The sequence below is a fragment of the Ictalurus furcatus genome, chromosome 8 (genome assembly GCF_023375685.1).
Source record: "Ictalurus furcatus strain D&B chromosome 8, Billie_1.0, whole genome shotgun sequence".
Taxonomy (NCBI): Eukaryota; Metazoa; Chordata; class Actinopteri; order Siluriformes; family Ictaluridae; genus Ictalurus; species Ictalurus furcatus.
Genome location: NC_071262.1, coordinates 28,408,370 through 28,427,801, shown reverse-complemented (window position 1 = coordinate 28,427,801; position 19,432 = coordinate 28,408,370). Strand labels below are relative to the sequence as shown.

General features: G+C 42.0%; 1 protein-coding gene across 1 annotated transcript in view; it reads left to right on the top strand.

The window, feature by feature from the left end:
• Positions 1-19,432, top strand: part of fgfrl1b (fibroblast growth factor receptor like 1b) — a 42,001-nt gene that overhangs the window by 1,538 nt on the left and 21,031 nt on the right. Inside the window, exon 3 of the mRNA XM_053631899.1 lies at positions 18,631-18,903. Coding sequence (XP_053487874.1) covers positions 18,631-18,903 — 273 coding nt within the window. The remainder of the gene's footprint in view (positions 1-18,630; positions 18,904-19,432) is intronic.

Below are 19,432 nucleotides of genomic sequence, written 5' to 3'. Positions count from 1 at the left end.
GATTCTGAACAAATTTAGTTAGGAATCCATTTGTGTTGTATTACAACACAATCTTTTGAAATCATTTGTTAAATTATTTCTCACTGAAGCAGCTCACTACCTTATTCCGTTGCGCAATATGGACTATTACAATACAGTCGATATTAACTACGAAGGAAACGTGATCTCAGTTCAAAACGATCACCTGCTGGGTTAAACGGACTCCCGCTGTGTCAAATCAGCACCTAAAATGCTCAGCTAGACTCACTTACAGAGATTCATTGATGTTATTTAAACACCCTATGCCTTGCTGAGCACAAAAGTTTGAGTTCTGATGAAATATTTCCTTTAAATGCATTGTTTTGAATCATTTAAACTGTGTGTGTGTGTGTGTGTGTGTGTGTGTGTGTGTGTGTGTTAAACCTATAGTAGGTTCATTTATGTTTATCATGGATTCTGTAAGTTTATGCTAAGGAGTTCTTATATTTATAATCTTGATTCTATATTCAACCTTAAACAAGGTTTTAAAGTTAAAATTGACACGTGTATGCGTCCTGAAATGGTGCAATTATGTGAAAACAATTTCAACACAATAACAGTTAAGAGCCGAAAGAAGGAGGTTAAAGGTTTGACCTGATCTGAAGAAGGAATAACTAAGGTTTTAGAAAGAATCTGTGGTGAATATTACATCTGACGTGCTCATGAGAGGAAATAAACGATGCTAGAGGTAGCTAGAAAGGGAAAAGACGGGCTCACGCTCAAGGGTTCCCAAACGTTTTTTTGCAAACGACCCCAAATGGACATTTTCATTACTCCTTGTTATGCATGTAAATCCATATTAAGTAAGCATATGTTCTTGAATTCTCATATTCTTGACTTCTTAAGGCAGAGCTACTCAGTGTTGTAGAGGAAATTGCAAAAAAGGATTTTTATTGCCGAACTCCTAGGCTAGTGCAGGATAGCGAACAAGACTATGTGTGAACACTCGTGACGTTTCAAAATGGTAGCACACACAATGTGCACTCATAGTTAGAGCGATATTTGTAGCATTCATTTGTCAAACAAATGAATGAGACTAAACTGGGGATGCTTTATTTATTTATTTATTTATTTATTTATTTATTTAACCAGGAAAAAGACTCACTGAGATTAAACATCTCTTTTACAGGAGATAATCTTTTACAAGATAATCAGCCGAGTTTGCATATGCAATTACACAGCAAAGTTGCGACATGCAATACCAACATAAAACATACAACCAGGTCTCAAAACCTTCATTTGTAAACTGATATGATATTGATTTTTTCACTGTTACTATCTTAGCATACACCTTTTGATGAATTTGCTCCTTATTCAAATGGAAAATACATTATTTTTTTTTAATATCTTTTCCAACTTGACTTAAGGGTACACAAACTTTTGCACAGTTGTAGGTATGAAAAGAAAAATGCCTTTAAGACCTCGCTCAAGCGCTTCAGTGAGTCAGGAAGTCTGCGTATATACGCTAGATTTAGACACCCACACACCCACACACCCACACACACACACTGGCCTTTTGAAGCCTTCCCACTCCTGGCCCCTGCCCCTGGAGCTGGTTGTTTTGGTGTGCGCTGGTTTGTGGCCCCTGCCAAGTTAAAAAGCAGTGGAGATAAATCAGAGTGTAGGGACGATGACACCTGCTGGCAGGGAGCCTCCATGGACAAGGACAGACGTGGGACGTTATATGGACGGGATGGATGGGAACGTCTCAGTTTCGCGCCGTCCTCCGTCACCCCGCTGAGAGCCCGAGCGCCGCTTTACGGTCTCTTTGCGAAAATAAAACAATGACTTTTACAGATAAAAGGCAAGGCGGTGTGTAAATTTACCCTTTTGAACGTTCTCATAACATTGGAGCTGCTTTGATTCACAACACTCTCAGAGACAACATCGCCACGACGATCGTTCTTAACAAGATTTAAACATGGTGAACGTTTCGCGAATAAAAAATATTGATAGAAGTAATAAGGTCAGTCTGAGCATCAAGGATTGGCCAGATTGAATCAAAAGCTGTGTGGGGTTTTGTACTTTCTGTTTGATTCACGTTAGAAATGCTTTTCGGTCATGAGGTCATTTAAAGTCATTTGGTAGAACTGCAGAAGTTTGCAGTCCCACGCTATGGTTTTAGGTCGTAAGTTTACATACGCATTGCAGAATTTGCAAGATAATTAAAAGTAATGCAAATGGGCGGCTGTGGATCAGGTGGTACAGCGGGTTGTCCAATAATCGTAGGGTTGGCGGTTTGATTCCCGGCCCACGTGACTCCACATACCAAATTGTCCTTGGGCAAGACGCTGAACCCTAAGTTGCTCCCGATGGCAAGTTAGCGCCTTGCATGGAAGCTCTTCTGCCATTGGTGTGTGTGTGTGTGTGTGTGTGTGAATGGGTGAATGAGAACCAGTGTAAAGCGCTTTGTTTATTTAGTTCTGCCCCGAATACGTTATTTCACACGCTTGATTCTTAGTACTGTGTGTCGTTACCTTGACGATCAACAACCGTGTTTATGTTTTGTGCTAGTTGTTCATGAATCCCTTGTTTGTCCTGAGCGGTTCTGACACTGGTTATATGATGTTGAGATCCATCTTTTCAGGCCCTGTTTATACTAGTGCGTTTACATTACATTTACATACCTGTTTACACCAGTGCGGAAACGATCCTCGTCCACACCGGCGTTTCCGCCGTGTTTCAGAAACGATCTCCGTCCACACTACACGACCGAAAAACGCATGTCACATGACCACTCATGTACACTGGGCATATGCGCATACAAGTGTATACAGGAAGTTGGTTGCTTGTAAAAAAAAACGGCGTTCCATGTAGGTCTTACGCCGCTCGAAATGAGATTTGTTGGCGATTTCTCTAATCGTAGCTCGCCTCTTGCGCATGTAGCAGCTGCAGTATTATAAAATACAGAATTGAGCCGCACGGTGGCTGCAAAGAATGACGACAAAGCCAGCAAAGCTCACGTTTCAGTCTCCGTGTTGTTGTGTATACGATCAAGGTGATCGTAATGATCATATGGTACCATGACGGATCAGGGAAAGATACGCGATGATCCAGAAGACCCAATCAGGTGGTGAATATGGGCGAAGCCACGCCTACGTTTTCAAAAGTCTTCGTTTTGGTCTATTTACACTGAAACGCGATCCCGGAGTTTTCAAACTAAAACGTCGTCTTCGGCGTTTCCAGAAGTCTTCGTTTTCGAGGGTGGAAAACGCCGGGAGTAGTCCGGACGATAGGCGTAACCGTAGCAAAACGAAAACGCACTCGTGTAAACAGGGCCTCACTCTGAGGACAACCGAGGGACTCGTACACAACTTTTACAAAAGGCGCAAAACTGTAGGTCAGAATCCAATCCAAGCACAAGGTTGAACAGTTAAGGGTTGTTCCTCTTGCTTAGGGTCCTGCTGATGCATATCTGACATTCTAGCAGTTCTTGGGATTGAACTCACAACCTCCTGATCACTGCGTTTTCCCGCTGAGCTCGCACCGTCCCTGAGATAGTTCATTTAAACACTATTTGCACTGTGAGGTGTTCCGCCCGGTCAATGAGCTGAGAAGAATGCGGTCAGATCTTCAGCTCTGGAGAAGTAAACAGAGTATTGTCCTTAGTGTTTACTTCTACATTTGCTGACCTGCTCACTCCCACCTGAGTCTTAAAGCATGTATATGTGTGTGTGTGTGTGTGTGTGTGTGTGTGTGGGACACGTTGAGTCGGAGGAGGGAAACGTACACAGTCTTTGTTGTGCTTGGATTGCTCTTTTACTTTGTCTTGCCCGTAGTCTCGACTGGAATGCTGCGGAGCCGAGCACTTTAGCGCTGTTTGTGTGGCGAGTGCAATCAGGGGCTGTTCAGTCTGGATAAGGGTGACTGGAGGTAAATACGGAGCAGGGAGAAATGACGGGGCAAAGGTCAGAGTGGTGAATTTGCGCATTAAAATTAAATGAGCCCATAAGAAACGCATTTGAAATGAACTGACCAGTCGACTTATACTTATATACTACTTCTAACCACAGCACTCTTGGATTCTCATTTCTGATTGGTCAGAAGTTAGCAGCTACAACAGATTTGCGGGTTAAAACTTGCACGGGGACTTGTACGTTAACGGACGGCCCACGTGAACACATTTTTAACCGTTCGCAATCGTCGATACGGGGACGTTTTCTGTAAGGAGATGATTATTATGCATTTTTGGAAGGAGTCTCCAGCGTCAGCGCTTTATAACAGCCAGAAGTAAAGCTTCTGACACAAGGGAAGTCTTCAGGACAGAGGACGTTCTCGCTTTCTGGTTTCTCAGGAAAGCGGCACGATCTGTTCTTTTCGTCTTTCAAAAAGAAAAAGAAAGAAAAGAGAAACAGATGAAGGAAAGGACTGTTTATAGCTGCTGTAACGTAAGTGATACCAGGAACTAACTTGTTCGCAGGACATTCAATGTAAGTATAAATGGATAAAATGCTCGACATGTTCGTTAGTAAAGTAAAAATTATAATCGTCGGGAGATTTTGCTGTCGTAGGAGACGGATAACACGGTTCAGGATGTATGTTATGAGAAAATAATCCACTTGAAATCAGGATTGGTGTGGATTATTTTCCTATAATAGCATGAGCTGTTCTGTGTTATTCTTTATATAACTATGGAGGAACTAAGCACGAACAAATGAGTAATACTATATATATATATATATATATATATATATATATATATATATATATATATATATATATATAAACACCTACTAGTAAGTACTAATGCATGCTGGGTAATTACTCAGGAAGTAATAATAGGCTAAATGTTTGGTTTATGTATTCTTTTACATCTTGTCTGGTTTGCGTTTGCTTTTTGATCTAGAAAGCGCTTTATGTCAGGTGTGTAATGATGACAGAAACTGATGTTGTTTGTTTAGGTCAGGTCATTATTGTCAGGTGAATTCCTTTCTAAAGATATATATATATATATATATATATATATATATATATATATATATATATATATATATATATATATAGATGTATATGACTCAAGGCAAGAGCTTTAAGAACTTCAAGTGCTTGCAGTGGTCCGTTGTGAAGTTATGAGTAAATTAACGTGACATATTGCTTGTACTTCAAGTCTAAAAAATCTTCGGGAAATGCCCAGAGTGCTCTGGATCCACACTCATTCTGAGTGTCATTCAACTGTAGGAGTCTAGGCTACCTCACACACACACACACACACACACACACACACACACATGCTCCCACATGCCATCCAGCACTGAAGAAAGTCCCTGTACAGTCCTGAGGAATGTTTTCACTTCTTACTAACCTTGCTATTTCCTGTTTCTTCCCGGTTCCTGCTCTTTCCTTTAAGGTTTTTTTTTTTCTTTTTTTCGCGTCTGGAAAGCATGAAGCTTCTCGCAGCCCCGAGCTCAGCCTCTGGGAGTGTCGGCATCCACTGAAATCGACTCACGTGTTCGAGCGATGTTTTGGCTGAGAAGCTGAAGCTGGATTTACATACTCTATCATGCACAGGGCTTGATGTGGACTTCTAACAAAAACAGCGTGTTTCCAACACAGGCACGCTCGTTTCCATATGTTTAGAGAGGAGCAGGCATCAAAGACACATGTGATGGTCTTTAAAAAGATTCTGCGGTAAAAGTCTGTCAGACATGACAAAATATTAGTGAGAGATTTATCAGGGAAGACAACAGTGACGGCAGGTCGAGATTTCACATCTTAAATCGGATCCAGGCTGCGGATTTGTAAACAAGTCTGTCCAGATTTTCTTTTCTTAAAGGTACTGAAGAATAAAGGTGAATCTTTTTTTTTTTTGTCTGGGAACGTGATAATGGAGTCAGCTGATTTAGCTTTGATTAACAAATGCGTATGTTTAAAGCGAGGACTCGGCGGGAGTTCTGTCCTGCGTTGGCCTTCTCTGCAGGTGTCCGCCTCCTCCGCTTCATCAGGCAGATAACGGCTCTCTGCAGGCGCTGTCGCTTATCGCACGAGTGATAATGGAGCCGCTCGGCTGGAGCCATGCAGCCTCTGATTTAACGGAATAACAGTCCAGCGTTCGGGAAATTTAATTATACGTGTTTGCCTGAGTTAAAGGAATTACTGTAGTGTGATAACCGTTTTCTCTAATGGGCCTTCACGCTATATTAACGCGTGTTTATTGGAGAGACACTACAGCTCAGGCCTGACTAAATGACAGATGTGTTCTAGCTGAAATAGTAGATGCTCTTGTAGGAGAATAATCAACAATGGGGCGGGGTTACAGTATGAAGCTGTTATAGTTTCCTATAACGGCGAGTGTTTTATTCCTCCTATACCACAGCAATGATCGCAAAGTATGAACAACGTGTCGTACTTTTTATCCGTTTACAGATACATTCGATGTTGTGGAACATCCGCAGAACAGGTTAATTCGTGTCATCAGAGCAGCTTTAAACAAGTGTTTATGCCCCAGCGTCTCGTTTTTACTCTTGAAGTTAATAAGTAAAAATAAACAAATAAATAAATAAATAAACAGACACAACTTGTCATGTGACCGTGTAACCGCGAACCAAGTGTTGCAGCTTGTTACAAAGTACTGACTCTGGATACTCCTTCCAAAATTGTTAAATAAACATCTCCTCGTTGAAGACTTAAAGCATCCACCCTGTGTACACATCGGATTGAACGCCTTAAAATGAACCTGAATTCAACGGCGCTGTTGTATAAAAGAGTATGGCATTTTCTCCTAGCCCTACTTCTCTGAAACGTAATGTGAAAAGGCTGATTGTTAAAAGCAACGTTTTGGTATCCGTCAAAAAGTCACATGTTTCTAATTATCATTGTGGAGATGGACACCAAAGCATTAGCAGTGTGTGAAGATTACCCACTGTTGTCCGCTTAAAGCGCTCGGCGTAGCTTAACTTTAAACCGAAGCATCTATCGGCCAATCAGAGACGTTTTTGCGGCTGAACATCAGTCTCCGTCGACGAACATGTATACAAGAAACCTGCATTAACATTCAAATAAATCTCTAACCACCCCATCTGTGGAATATTTCCCGGTACTGAAGTCCCATTTAACTTGACACTCTGATGCATGCGATATGGCCAAAAGTATGTGGACACCTGACCATCACATGACCTATAGGTGCCCATTCCCAAACGTTGACCATTAACATAGAATGCATCCCCCCTCTTTGCTGTTATAATGCGCTCAACTCTTCTGGGAAGGCTTTCCACTAGATTTTGGGGTGTGGCTGTGGGGATTTGTGTTCATACAGCTATAAGAGCATTAGTGAGGTTGATGTGAGGAGGCGCCAGTTCCAGTCCATCCCAAAGGTGTTCAGTGGGGTTGAGGTCAGGGCTCTGTGCAGGACACTCACGTTCTTCCACTCTAACCTTGGCAAACCATGTCTCCATGGAGATTTGTGCACTGGTGCATTGTCATGCTGGAACAGGTTTGGGCCTGTTGGTTCCAGTGAAGGGAAACTGTAAAGCCACAGCGTACAGAGACGTCCTATACAATTGTTTTTGCCAACAGTTTAGGGGAAGAACCACACATGAGTGTGCTGATCAGGTGTCCACAAACTTTTGGCCATATAGTGTATCTGTTGTGGCTGGTTGGAGTGACGTGAGCATTAGTGAAAAGTCTTGCTAACTGATTGGCTAGAGCAGTTGTTGTTGTTTGTTTGTTTGTTTGTTTTTTAAAAAAAAGCAGATTCCACAAATAAATGATACAGCCCATGGGGCTGGGCAGTCCAAAAATATTTGAAAGCCAAATATTTATTTGTGAAATACAAAAATATCTGTGCATCTCGTTTGCTATATTTGTCGACCTCACTTTATATTTGTGAATCGCTTACGGTTTATTTGTGGATCTTGTTTTATTTTTGTTACACAACAAATCGTAAAATTGATCTGGAGCCTGTCCATTGCTAGTCAATCACAGGGCCCCATGCACAGACACATTCACGCCTAGAGGCTATTAAAAATGTGAAAATACTTTTTTCATTAAAAACAATCCACCTATAGATATGTTCTCGGAAGGTGGGAGGAAACCGGAGAACCCGTCGGAACCGCTAATAATAATTCAGATTGTTGTTATTGTTATTTGGTGTGCTGTAGGTTGAAGTACATTGTATCGCTCTTAATGTTATCTGTGTCCTGAAGTGTATCGAGCAGGACCCGAAGGCGAAAACAAAAACAGAAGTCTTTCCTGTCTGTGGTTCTTTGTGATGCGTTCGTATATGTGAAAAGGTGTTTATTTAGCCCTAGAGTCCCTCAGGTGCTCATTACTATTCATTATATTGTACTGTAAGTTCCACGTGATGTTTCTGTTTCATTAGGAACATCATTTCACGCTCGTAAAACTCGTCAAACGTCAGCCTCTGATGTGCGGCGGTGTGTGTCAGAGTGTGCATGTGCGTGCTGCGTGCTTTTTGGCTCGGTGCTCGAACTAATTAAAACGTTGCTTGAGGCAAGATCAGTATTAACAGACTTTCAGAAAAGCCTGGCATGTGTCTAAAAGGGGTTAGGGAAGGAAACAAAAACAAACAAAGTTTACCTTTTTACATTCTTAGCAAAAAGCTTTTTTAGTCTAAATAAATAAATAAATAAATAAATAAATAAATAATAATAAAAAAAATTAAAAACAAAGGTTTGTTTGGCAGATCTTTCGGACTGTGTGTGTTCTTTGGCGCTGTAAATGCTGAGCCAGTTAACCGACACTCTTAAATGGGAAAATGGTTCAGTTATTAAATTTGAACATGATGTTCATGACTCGTATTCAGAGACTACACACACACACACACACACACACACAGATATACACACATGCATGGAGCATGTTAGGATCAACTTCACGTTCAATCTGAGAAGCATAGCACACTTTTCCTCCTTATATTTTTTAAAAGCAGATGAGAAGCAGCACTCTTTTCGTGGTTTGATGGGCTCGGGCTCGCCTTTGTAGTACCGATCTGCCCGAAACAACTCGCTTTATCAAAAGGCCGGGCCGCAGTATTTCAGCCTGCAGTACCTCGGGTAAACAAGGCGCTTAATGAGCTGCGCTTGCTCTCGTGCGGCATCACTCCGACGCAGCTATTTGAGAAGCGTCGGTATTTATGGAGGAGGCATTAAAACATAAAGGAGAGCGCTGAGCCTTTGAACTTTTTTCTTTTTTTTTTTCCCCTCCCTTTCTTTTTTATCAGTTTAATGTTTGAGAGCATGAATAGCTCCGGGAGTTCGGCGGTATCCCGTCATGTGAGTCTGATCCACTCGTATACTTGTTGCTTGTGGTCGGGTGGAGTGTTTGCACAGGTGGAATCAAGGCAATGTGTTGTGAAAAAGAAAGATTGCCGCTGTTCCTCCATTTTTCAGTCCGTTCCTGTCGGAGCGATGTTCTCCTGGATCACTTCTCTGGGTGTGGGAAGCTCTCGGGCTGCTCCTGCAGATCTCCTTTTGTCTTGCCTTTTACAGGTGGGATTACTCAGCAATTCACCGAGAGGATTACAGCTGTCCAAGCTAACCAGCCTGCGCCGCTTGCGACGTCAGCTCTGAAAGACGCGATTTTGCCACCACAATGCTTCTGAACATCCCCAGTGTGTGTATTTGTTCAACTGACATGTTTTTTCAGAGGCCTGAAATTGCAGCGCTCAACAAAAATCAACCTTATTCGTTTTCGCATTTCTCTAAGTGCAGCTTGGGTCCATTATTCATGGGTCGCTGGCGATGGACTTCTGGGTCATTGCTTTAGGTCAGACTGAGAAAGGAGTGAGGAATCTAAAAACCTTAAAAAAAAAAACAAAATGAAGCCTTACAGCTTAAAAGGAGGATGAAGCATAGCATGTATTTTTTTTCTTTTCTTTTCTTTTTTTTTATAGCACGTCTTGCTCTGACAGGCAAAGACCTAACTGAAGAAAAGGTTCAAGACACAAACATTCAGCAGAGACACAAAAGGACGGAGATATAAAGTGAATAAGATGATTACAGAGGGAGATTGGAGACAGAAAAGGAGCAAATCAGGAATAGAAAGGTTGCGTGTGATCGCCTTGGGCTCGGCTTTTTTTTTTTTCACAAATAATACTTGTAATAAACAGGTGCTCGTTACTCTGCTGGAGCTCCAGTTAGCCCGAATTATCTTGCGCCCCTGCCAGGCGGTTGGTGCGTTTATGAGGCCAGGTTGGCGCGCTAGGACTTTTCCCTGTGGTCCAACCCGTTGTGTTCTGCAGGAGGAAGGTATATAGGGTGCTATCTTATGCTGGAGTGACTCACAGGTTTAGTATTTCACAGCAGCAGGTCTGAAATGCTGAGCAATAACAAAGCTAGTCAGCCTTACTGTGATTCAGTCCAGCACACACACTCCCTCAGTCCAGCACACACACTCCCTAAGTCACCTCTCCATAAGTCATGAACGAAGGCAGCTGGTGTTGAAAGGAGATCTCGAGAGCTTGAGGTTTCATTAGTCCAGTTGTCAAGCTGAGATCCATCACAATTGTAGCTTCAGTCTGGTGTCTCAGTTGGCTCCAAGACTAGAACACTGTTAGAAAAAAAAGACTGGAACACTGTTAGAAAAAAAAGGTTCCTCAAGGGTTCTCTGGATCTGGACATTCTAAGAAAATCGAGTTCCTCAAGGATTCTTTGGGTAGTTAACAGTCCTTAGCTCCAGAAAACTTTAACTTGAAACCCGCTGAAAGAGGAGAACACTGGTGTAGTTGAAACCCTTCATGGTTATTTGATTGCGCAATGGTTCTGGGGGAACCCTTAAATGTTTTATGTAGAACCCTACAATAAAGTGAAAGGGTAGGAACTTTTTAAGTAGGAACTTTTTGTTGAAGCTAAGAACACTCTGTTATAGAATGATACATCTTCTGGGAGTTCCTCAAGAAGTACAAAGTGAAGAACCTATGGGAATATACATTTGAAAATTTTCACATTCTTATAGCTTTATGAATGGGTTCTACAGTTTAAAAAATGTATCTTCAATGATTGTCTCTAGGGGGAATCCTTACTGGTTCCATGTAAAACTCTTCATCAAAGTGTATAACACTTTTACCCAGTTCATATATACATATAGTTAATATAGTGCTTTTTAAAGAGTACACTTAGATTTTTCAAGTATCTTAGCACCAATGGCAGGTCTGATTATGGTCCTCAGAAACAAAAATGCAGAGATGCATAGGGAGAACTCATGGTCTTTGTGTGCCAGGAGAGATTGAGGCTTGCATGTTTACCAAGCCTTGACCCCATGCTGAGATTCATAGCCTGAGCATCGGTGCAAACAATCACAGGCGTCAGTTGTCGGCATTATCACCCCGAGATAAAGGAGCCACATACCAAAGCCATGAGCCATGTTTGGTCTAACTGATGTATCACTGAAAATAAACACAATCTTACTGTGTACAGCTATTTTGGAGCCAAGGGGAGGAGAAGAGTGATGCTACTAAATCACATGATACCATGAGATCAAGCTTGAGATAACCTACATAGCCGTGTCTTCTGATTGGCTGATGCGTTATCTCAGTTTCTTCTGCACAGGAAGTAGTAGTGGATGCATTCCTGCAGCTGACACATACCATGAAAAGAAAAATGCCATGTAATGACTGTATACTACAGCGCTCTGTAAAGAAAAGTATGTTTTCCAGCATGGACAGGATTTTCTATTAGATTATGCAATGTGCCAGCTTTCAGGTCAAGTGTTTTTTCGTAGTGTAGCAGCAATAGTGGCAGCAAAAAAAAGTTCCATAGTATAAAGTGACTGATGCAGGTACTGTATGTAAAGTGCAGTGTGCAGTAGTACTGAGTCTTACTAGGTTAGTGTGTGTGCAGTGGTACGAGTCTTACTGGGTTAGGTGTTCGACTAGCCCATGTGAGTATTGGGAGGCAGCAGGGTGTTGAGTAATCTGGCTGCCTCAGGGAAGAAACTGTTGCGGAGTCTGCTGGTGGTAGCACGGATGCTCCTGTACCTTCTGCTAGATGGCAGGAGGGTGAACAGTCCATAAGAGGAGTGAGAGAGGTCGTCCGTAATACTGATGGCTTTGCGGATGCAGTGGTTGTTGAATGAGGTGTTGATGGTGGGTAGAGAGACCCTGCGGTCCTCACTATCTGCTGTAGGGTCTTGTGATCGGAGGCTGTGCAGTTCCTGTACCACACAGTGAGACAGATGGTCGTGACGCTCTCTAGCGTCCCTCTGTAGAAGGAGGTGAGGATGGGAGGGGGAACTTTGGCTCTTTTCAGTCTCCGCAGGAAGTGGACATGCTGCTGGGCATTCTTGACTAAGCAGGTGGTGATGAGAGTCCAGGAGAGGTCCTGTCATGTGCACACCAAGAAACTTGGATCTTTTGACTCTGTCCACAGTTGTTCCGTTGATATGCAGTGGTGAGGGGTCCGCTTGGGTTCTCCTGAAGTCGACAATAATCTCTTTACTCTTATCAACATTAAGAGATAGATTGTTGTCTCTACACCATTCTCCGAGCTGGTTCACCTCCTCCCTGGATGCTGACTCATCATTGTTGCTGTTGAGGCCCACAACTATAGTGTCATCAGTAAACTTGATGTGATTAGAACTGAACTTTGCAGCACAGTCATAAGTCAGCAGGGTAAACAGCAGTGGACTGAGCAAACAACCCTGGGGGGTACCAGTTTTCAGTGTGGTGGTGCTGGAGGTGGAGTTTCTGATCCTGACGGACTGGGGTCTCCCGGTCAGAAAGACCAGGATCCAGTTGCAGAGGGAGGTATTTAAACCTAGTGCAGGCTCAGCTTTGTTGTCATTTGTTGTAGGATGATTGAGTTGAATGATGAACTGGGGTCTACGATCAGCATCCTTACATAAATGTAATTTTTGTGGAATGTACACCGTGACAATGAGCAGGGTGGGAAACTCTCTGGGCAGGTAGTATGGTCGGCATTTCACAGTCATAAACTCCGCCAGCGATGAACAGTAGCTTGAAACCACAATGGCATTCCTGCACCATTTGTTGTTTATGTAAACACACAGACCCCCTCCGCAAGTCTTACTGGACCATGCTGCTATCCTGTCGGTGCGATGTGCGGTTAGCCCGGCTATCTGAATGGCTGTGTCCGGAATGCTGTCATGGAGCCATGTTTCCATAAAAATTAAAACACAGCAGTCCCTGATTTCACACTGTAGTTTGAGTAGGCCCAGTAGTATTGTCAAGCGAGAGAACATTGGGGAGGAGAATGGATGGTAGAGCTGGACGGCCTGGGTTAGACTTTAGCCTAGCATGTATGCCGACTCTCTTTCCATGCTTCCGCTGCCTCGTACACTGTTTTCAGCACCCTCTCTTCCGGCCAGCAGCATCAGGCAATACCACAGTCCCAGGGCCTGGTCCACGTAGTAGCCCGAGGTCTCACAGCTCATCTCGCAGTCCATCATTTATTCTTCCTGAGCTTTGTTCTCCAATGTTCAGCAGAATTTGGTGAATTAAGACATGTACACCGGTCCTTCCAATGTACATCTGTTTAAAACGTTTCCAAATTGATGTAGGCTACACGTAACATGCCCCATATTAGTGGACCAGAAGTGGCCGCTGCATGCTACCGCACTGCCATCTTGAAACCTACCACATGTTACCAGCAACTGTTGGTCTTAAACATCCAAATGGACCAAAGGACATGGTCATTGAAGACAGCTTGAAAGTATTTGTTCATATCTTTCTAAAGATTACGTGCAAAATAATTTCACAATCTGTGTCTAGAGCGAGTAAACGAGAAATATCAAGAATTATCGCTATGAACCACTAGGATTAATTAAGGCTTCTAAGGTTGGTTCTACTTTCAAGTTTAGATTAAAAGGAAACTCTGTTGTTGGATTCTTCATCTCTTAGGGTTCCCTGGAGAGACAGAAAGAAGAACCTTTTAATGCACCACATGGAACATAACTAAATTCATTACTAATTAATGTAAACACTCTTAAATGTTCCATCTGGAGGAACCATGTAGAACACTTTAAAAGGTGGTTTCCTTTTCAGAAAAGGTTCCCCTTTGGAAATCTAGAACTGTCCTTCAGTCTGTCCACCTGGGGAACCTCTTATAGTTTCTATGTAAACACTCTCCTATGGGTTTCCTTTTCGGAAAGTAGAAGCATTAATTATTCAAGGAACTTTTAAGGAACCTTGTTTTAAGACCCTGCAGCTTATGTTGATTATATATATGTATACATATATGAGCAAATGTTTTAACTTATCACCGGCCAATATAAGGAACTTTTAGGGCAAATATAGCTTTTAAGAGCAAAGAAGGTAGCAGGATTCACCAGCTTTTTGGAAACCCAGTTTGTCGGTATGTCCATCTGGGGAAACATTTATAGGTTCTATATAAAACATCCTCTATGGTTTTCCTTTTTTCGAAAAAAAAAAAAAAAAAAAAAAGTTCACCTTTGGAAAACTAGAACAGTTAACCAAATGAAGGAACCTTTAAGGAACCCTTTTTTCGGAGCCTGCAGATCATTTTCATATTTAAGAGCAAACCGTTTACCTCATCACTAGCCAATATAAGAACTTTTCGGCAAAGTATATATTTTTAAGCTTAATGACTATCAGTTCTCACGTTTAGTCTATAAATTCGGGTGGAAGTTGCATTTTTTAAAACCACTTCTTTCAATTTTATAGCAAAGCAGGTGGCAGGGTCACCAGTTTGTTGCCTGTATAACCGCAGATCCTTTAAAATCCGTGTTTAGTCGCAGTTTCTGCTGAACAGATTTCCAGCAGCTGCAGTGTGGCTTGACGGAAGGGTTCTACCATCATGGGGACACACTCTCTCCATCTCTCTCTCTCTCTCTCTCTCTCTCTGTCTCTCTCTCTGTCACACACCCTCTTCCTTTCTCAGGCCGCTCGCACGTGTTTGATGGCCGTGCCACTTTCTCCATCATTATCGTTTATCCGAGCAACATGCTGTCAGGCTTTTTGAAGGTTCCGAAGCTGCTTGGCATTCAAAGCTCTGCAGTCTGGGAGCCTCGTGTCCATAAATCCTCCCCAAAATTCAAGAGCTCATATCAAGATGTCTGAAACAAAGACGGCTGGCTGAGACAGACATGCTGGGTTGCTTTTAAGTGATATGTGGTAGTCCATATGCCTGTGCCCATATGGAAGCCTCTCAGTTTCTCGCTCCCCATGCACTCTCTCTCACACACACACACACACACACACACACATACACACACACACACACCCCTACGCCTAAGACAGCTTTAAATTAAAAGTGACAGTATGCAAGTCTTCTGTGTGTCTCCTTTTTTTAAATCTACGCTACATTTCCAATGAAAGACTGCAAAAGACAAAGCCAGCGTATAAATCTGTCAGTTTGTGTATTCAGAGCGTTGTGAGTTTGTAATACACACAGACTACTATACACTATCTCTTTTTCTGTAAAGCATTACGGCAGCAAACGGAGATAAAAGAGCATGGAAAGCCTTTTCAGAAATGAATAACTCATGTGAGAATAACAGAGCAGGTAAATCTGACATCACTTTCAGCCGTCCTAAATGAATATGGTGTCCAGAGAAAGGCTTCGTGGGTCCTCGGCCATTCCGACTCGCTTGTGTTCCGGCACCGACCCACAGGATTACTGGGACGTTTGTTGATAAAAATGAAGACTTGTCCTTTCTCTTCTTACACTCTTTTTAAAATGTCCATCATTTCCAAATTCAAGAGCCTTTCGAATGGAAACACACCCAGGCCTGGTGTATATACAGAGCAACATGTGTGTGCTTGTAGTGCATCAGGTGTGTGTTTGGTCATCACTATATGTGTGTGTGTGTGATTTGGTTTTCAGTGTAGAGGCTTTATAAATAGTGCTGATCTCCTTGATCAACCTCAAAGTGAGCCCGTTACGTAATAAACACACATCTTGTGTGGTTGAGCGAGACGGCACGTCTTCTGGCGTTGTCACTTAAATTACTTTAAACCACGGCTCTGTTGAAATTCTCAAATCTGATTGGTCAGAAGGTGACGATTAGTTTTCTGTCACAGGTTTATATTTACGCACTCGTTCTAATAGGTGATCGTTTCTGTAGTACAAACATACACATGGGACTTTATCATTTATTCCATCAAGGTTTAACGTTTATGGAAGGAGTCTCCAGTGTCAGCGCTTTGTGACAGTCAGTACGTTTTCCACCAGCCTTCAGAACTGAGAAACGTACACGTTCGGGATTTCTCTGTAACATGACAATCATTTTTTTTTTTTTTTTTTTGTCGTATTAACTTTAAGATGGAGAAAAAGAGAGGCTTGTGAGAGGACGACTTTATAGCTAAGTAAAACACTTTAAAATGTGCGGTTATTGGAAAATAATCCAATTCAGGTTGGTAACACGACTCCATGTGTTTTTATTCTTTACATAGAAAATATATGAAGTTGAAAAAAGAAAAAAAAAAAGAAAAAATGTTTCTTTAACAAGAAAATAAGATATTTTACAATAATTAAAAACTAAAAAAAAGCATATAACTGATTAAAAGTGTAAACTTACGAAGGTATAGTAACAAGTAGGTGATTGGATGTCCTACATTGTTTATTTTATTTTATTTTTTTTTTAAGAAGTGTGTTTTTTTTTTTCTCCCATTATCAGTTTACTTTGTGAAGATAAAAAGAAAATGTGTTCTTCAAGCGTTGATTGGATAATCACGTGCTCTTAGGCTCCTTTTGACTGGAAAACACTGATTCAGAGTTCCACATAGAACTTTTAAGAGTACTCCAGAGGCTTAACCAAAGAACTGCAGTTGGATTTTTACTGGTGTATTGTGTCTGCTCCAGTTTAGCAACTCAGCAAACTTAAAATACATACAGCTGAGTGAAAACGTTTGCGTATCCTTCGGAGAAAATAAGGAAGACAAAGAAATTCAGTTTACAGCAGAGAGACTTTTTGCACGGTGGGTTTTACAGATGTTTCTTCACCATCATAAGGAACAAAAGAGGTCGAATTATGTTTGTTTGTTTTTTTAACTTTGCATATCTCTTTTTAAATGTGGTATATGTTGTAAAAATGTGCATACACGCACTGTTTGCTTTAAATGTAGCTCTAACTACTTTCGTGTAATAGTTTTCTAACTCCACCTTGATGACTCAGACTTTGCCGTTCTTCCGTTTGCCAGATGTCAAACACTCCCCTCTTTTTTTTTTTTTTACTTTTGTGATATAAATTCTTAAATAGGGTTCATTTTCCATCTTTCATCCAGAAACCAATGGGGGGGGGGGTACAAACTTTTGCACTATTAAAAATCTCACCCATAAGAATGTGCATAAGACCCCTCCTCTCATCGTGTGGCCCTGTTAATAAAACACACATTGTCATAAAATTAGAGCTTCATTAAGGGCCAAACCCTCTTGTTAATATTTGTTAACCTACAAATTGCTTCAAATTGCCACGTTGGCTGAACGATGATGTTTCCTTTTCGGTCTCTGCCACACCTGTTGTGTTCTTTAACCATCTATCCTTGCAGTATTTGGAGAGATTATTATTTTTCTGCCATTTTTGAATCACAAAGCAATATTTTTCAGTAAGGACGTCTTTGTGAAACATTCAGGAATGTACCATGATTTAATTCCAGCGCCAAAACAACCCTTACTTTTCCTTTCACTTGGCCCACGTGGCATGTTCCTGGAAGGTGACCAATGGTTTCAGGTGAAAGCGCTTCACGCCAGTAAGAACATTCCGAGGGAGCTGAAGGAAAATGAAAATAATTTGGGAAATTTGACAGTTTTTTTTTTTTTTTTTTTTTCCAATTTCCATCATCTTTGGTTGCTGGGGTAGTTTCTCAAGCAGGCAACAGGATGTGACTGTGCCAGGCATGAATGAGAGTGAATCAGCTCAAATGGGCCAAAGGAAATGGAAAGCTGGTCCTCATGGGAGTCTCCACTAGCAGGCTGAGAGAAAGTGGATGAAAAGGGCCTTGTGCACAGCAAGGCCATGAAAACCAGACAGAACCATGCGCTAAAGTGCTCTGACTCTTATTAATTCTCAGAAAGTGCTGATAAATTTGGGATTTTTAAAGCTTAAAACTCGGATCTACAGCTTGTTTTAGGAGTTGTGTAAGGACGAGCTCGACACCATAGCCTGGTTTTGAACCTCTGTTTCATTTTCCACATATTTCCTTCACTTCTCTGGCTTCCGTGCTCTCGTTGCATGCCTAAATCACCTTGAAAAAACAACAAAAGAACAATCTTGTCTGATGTGAATTAAACCCAGTACACATGAATATTATTCAGTAGGCGGGTTCTTTGTGGATGTGTTCCTAACCTTACCCAGACATTGCATTTGCAGGCAAACACAAATTATGTAAAGTATAACAGACCCCTCTTGACCTATTAAGGTGCATTTGGTCTGACATTAGTTTATGGTTAGAGGGCTGGTTTGGGCTGAAATACAAACACCGCTAACAAGGCACGGAAGCCAGCCATTAGCATGGTTATTATAGTCGCTGCCTTTCGTGACTCCCTTGTTTCCATTCACTGATGCGTTCTGTGTTAAGAGTTCCAATCTCAGGACTGTCGAATAGCCACTGTTGGGGCCTAAGCAAGACCCTTTCAGGGGTTCCAGAACTTGGTTGACCCCAGACTCACTGATGCTTTGGATAACAGTGTTATCATTTTTGTTTGACTTTGACAGTTGCCCCATTTCTTTTGACTCTAGGACCACCGTGGGTGAGTAGTGTGGTGGAGGAGAAGCAGATCGCGCAGCTGGGTCGTAATATCCGGCTGCCATGCCCCGTCGAAGGTAACCCTCCGCCCCTTCTGCTCTGGACGAAGGACGGTCGAAACATCAACGCTGGCTGGAGCCGTTACCGCGTTCTGCCCCACGGCCTCAAGATCAAGAACGTGGAAGCCAAAGACGCCGGAGTCTACGTGTGCCAGGCAGCCAATGGCTTCGGCAGTGTGTCCCTCAACTTCACCCTCGCTGTCATTGGTAAGGGATGCACATGGAGTAACCGAATACGAATACATTATTCGGAATGAACAGATAATGTGTTCTAAGTGAATACAAATACAGATATGAAGCTTGGTTCACATGGCATCATGTTGAAATTAGAGGTGTGCTACAAGGGACTAGGAATAATAGCAAAAAAAATTAACCAAGCAGGAAGTTTTGCTTTCATGCGGACAAGCAAGAAGTCAGATACGAAGCTCAAAGGGAGAAACGATTACCATGTTCATTGACGTGAATATCATCGTTGTGCGATATATTTGCAGCATTCATTCGGTTATCCTTAGTTACTGATTGGTCAGGAATGTCTTGCTTTAATTTAGGCTACTAGTTGGTTTATATTTTGCGAAATTTGCCTCACACCTCTGGAGTTGGGGGTTCGAATCCCACCTCCACCCTGTATGAGTGGAGTTTGCATGTTCTCACCATACTTTGAGGGTTTCCTCTGGGTCCTCCGGTTTCCTCCTCCAGTCCAAGTACATGCATTGTAGGCTCAGTGGCATTTCCAAAT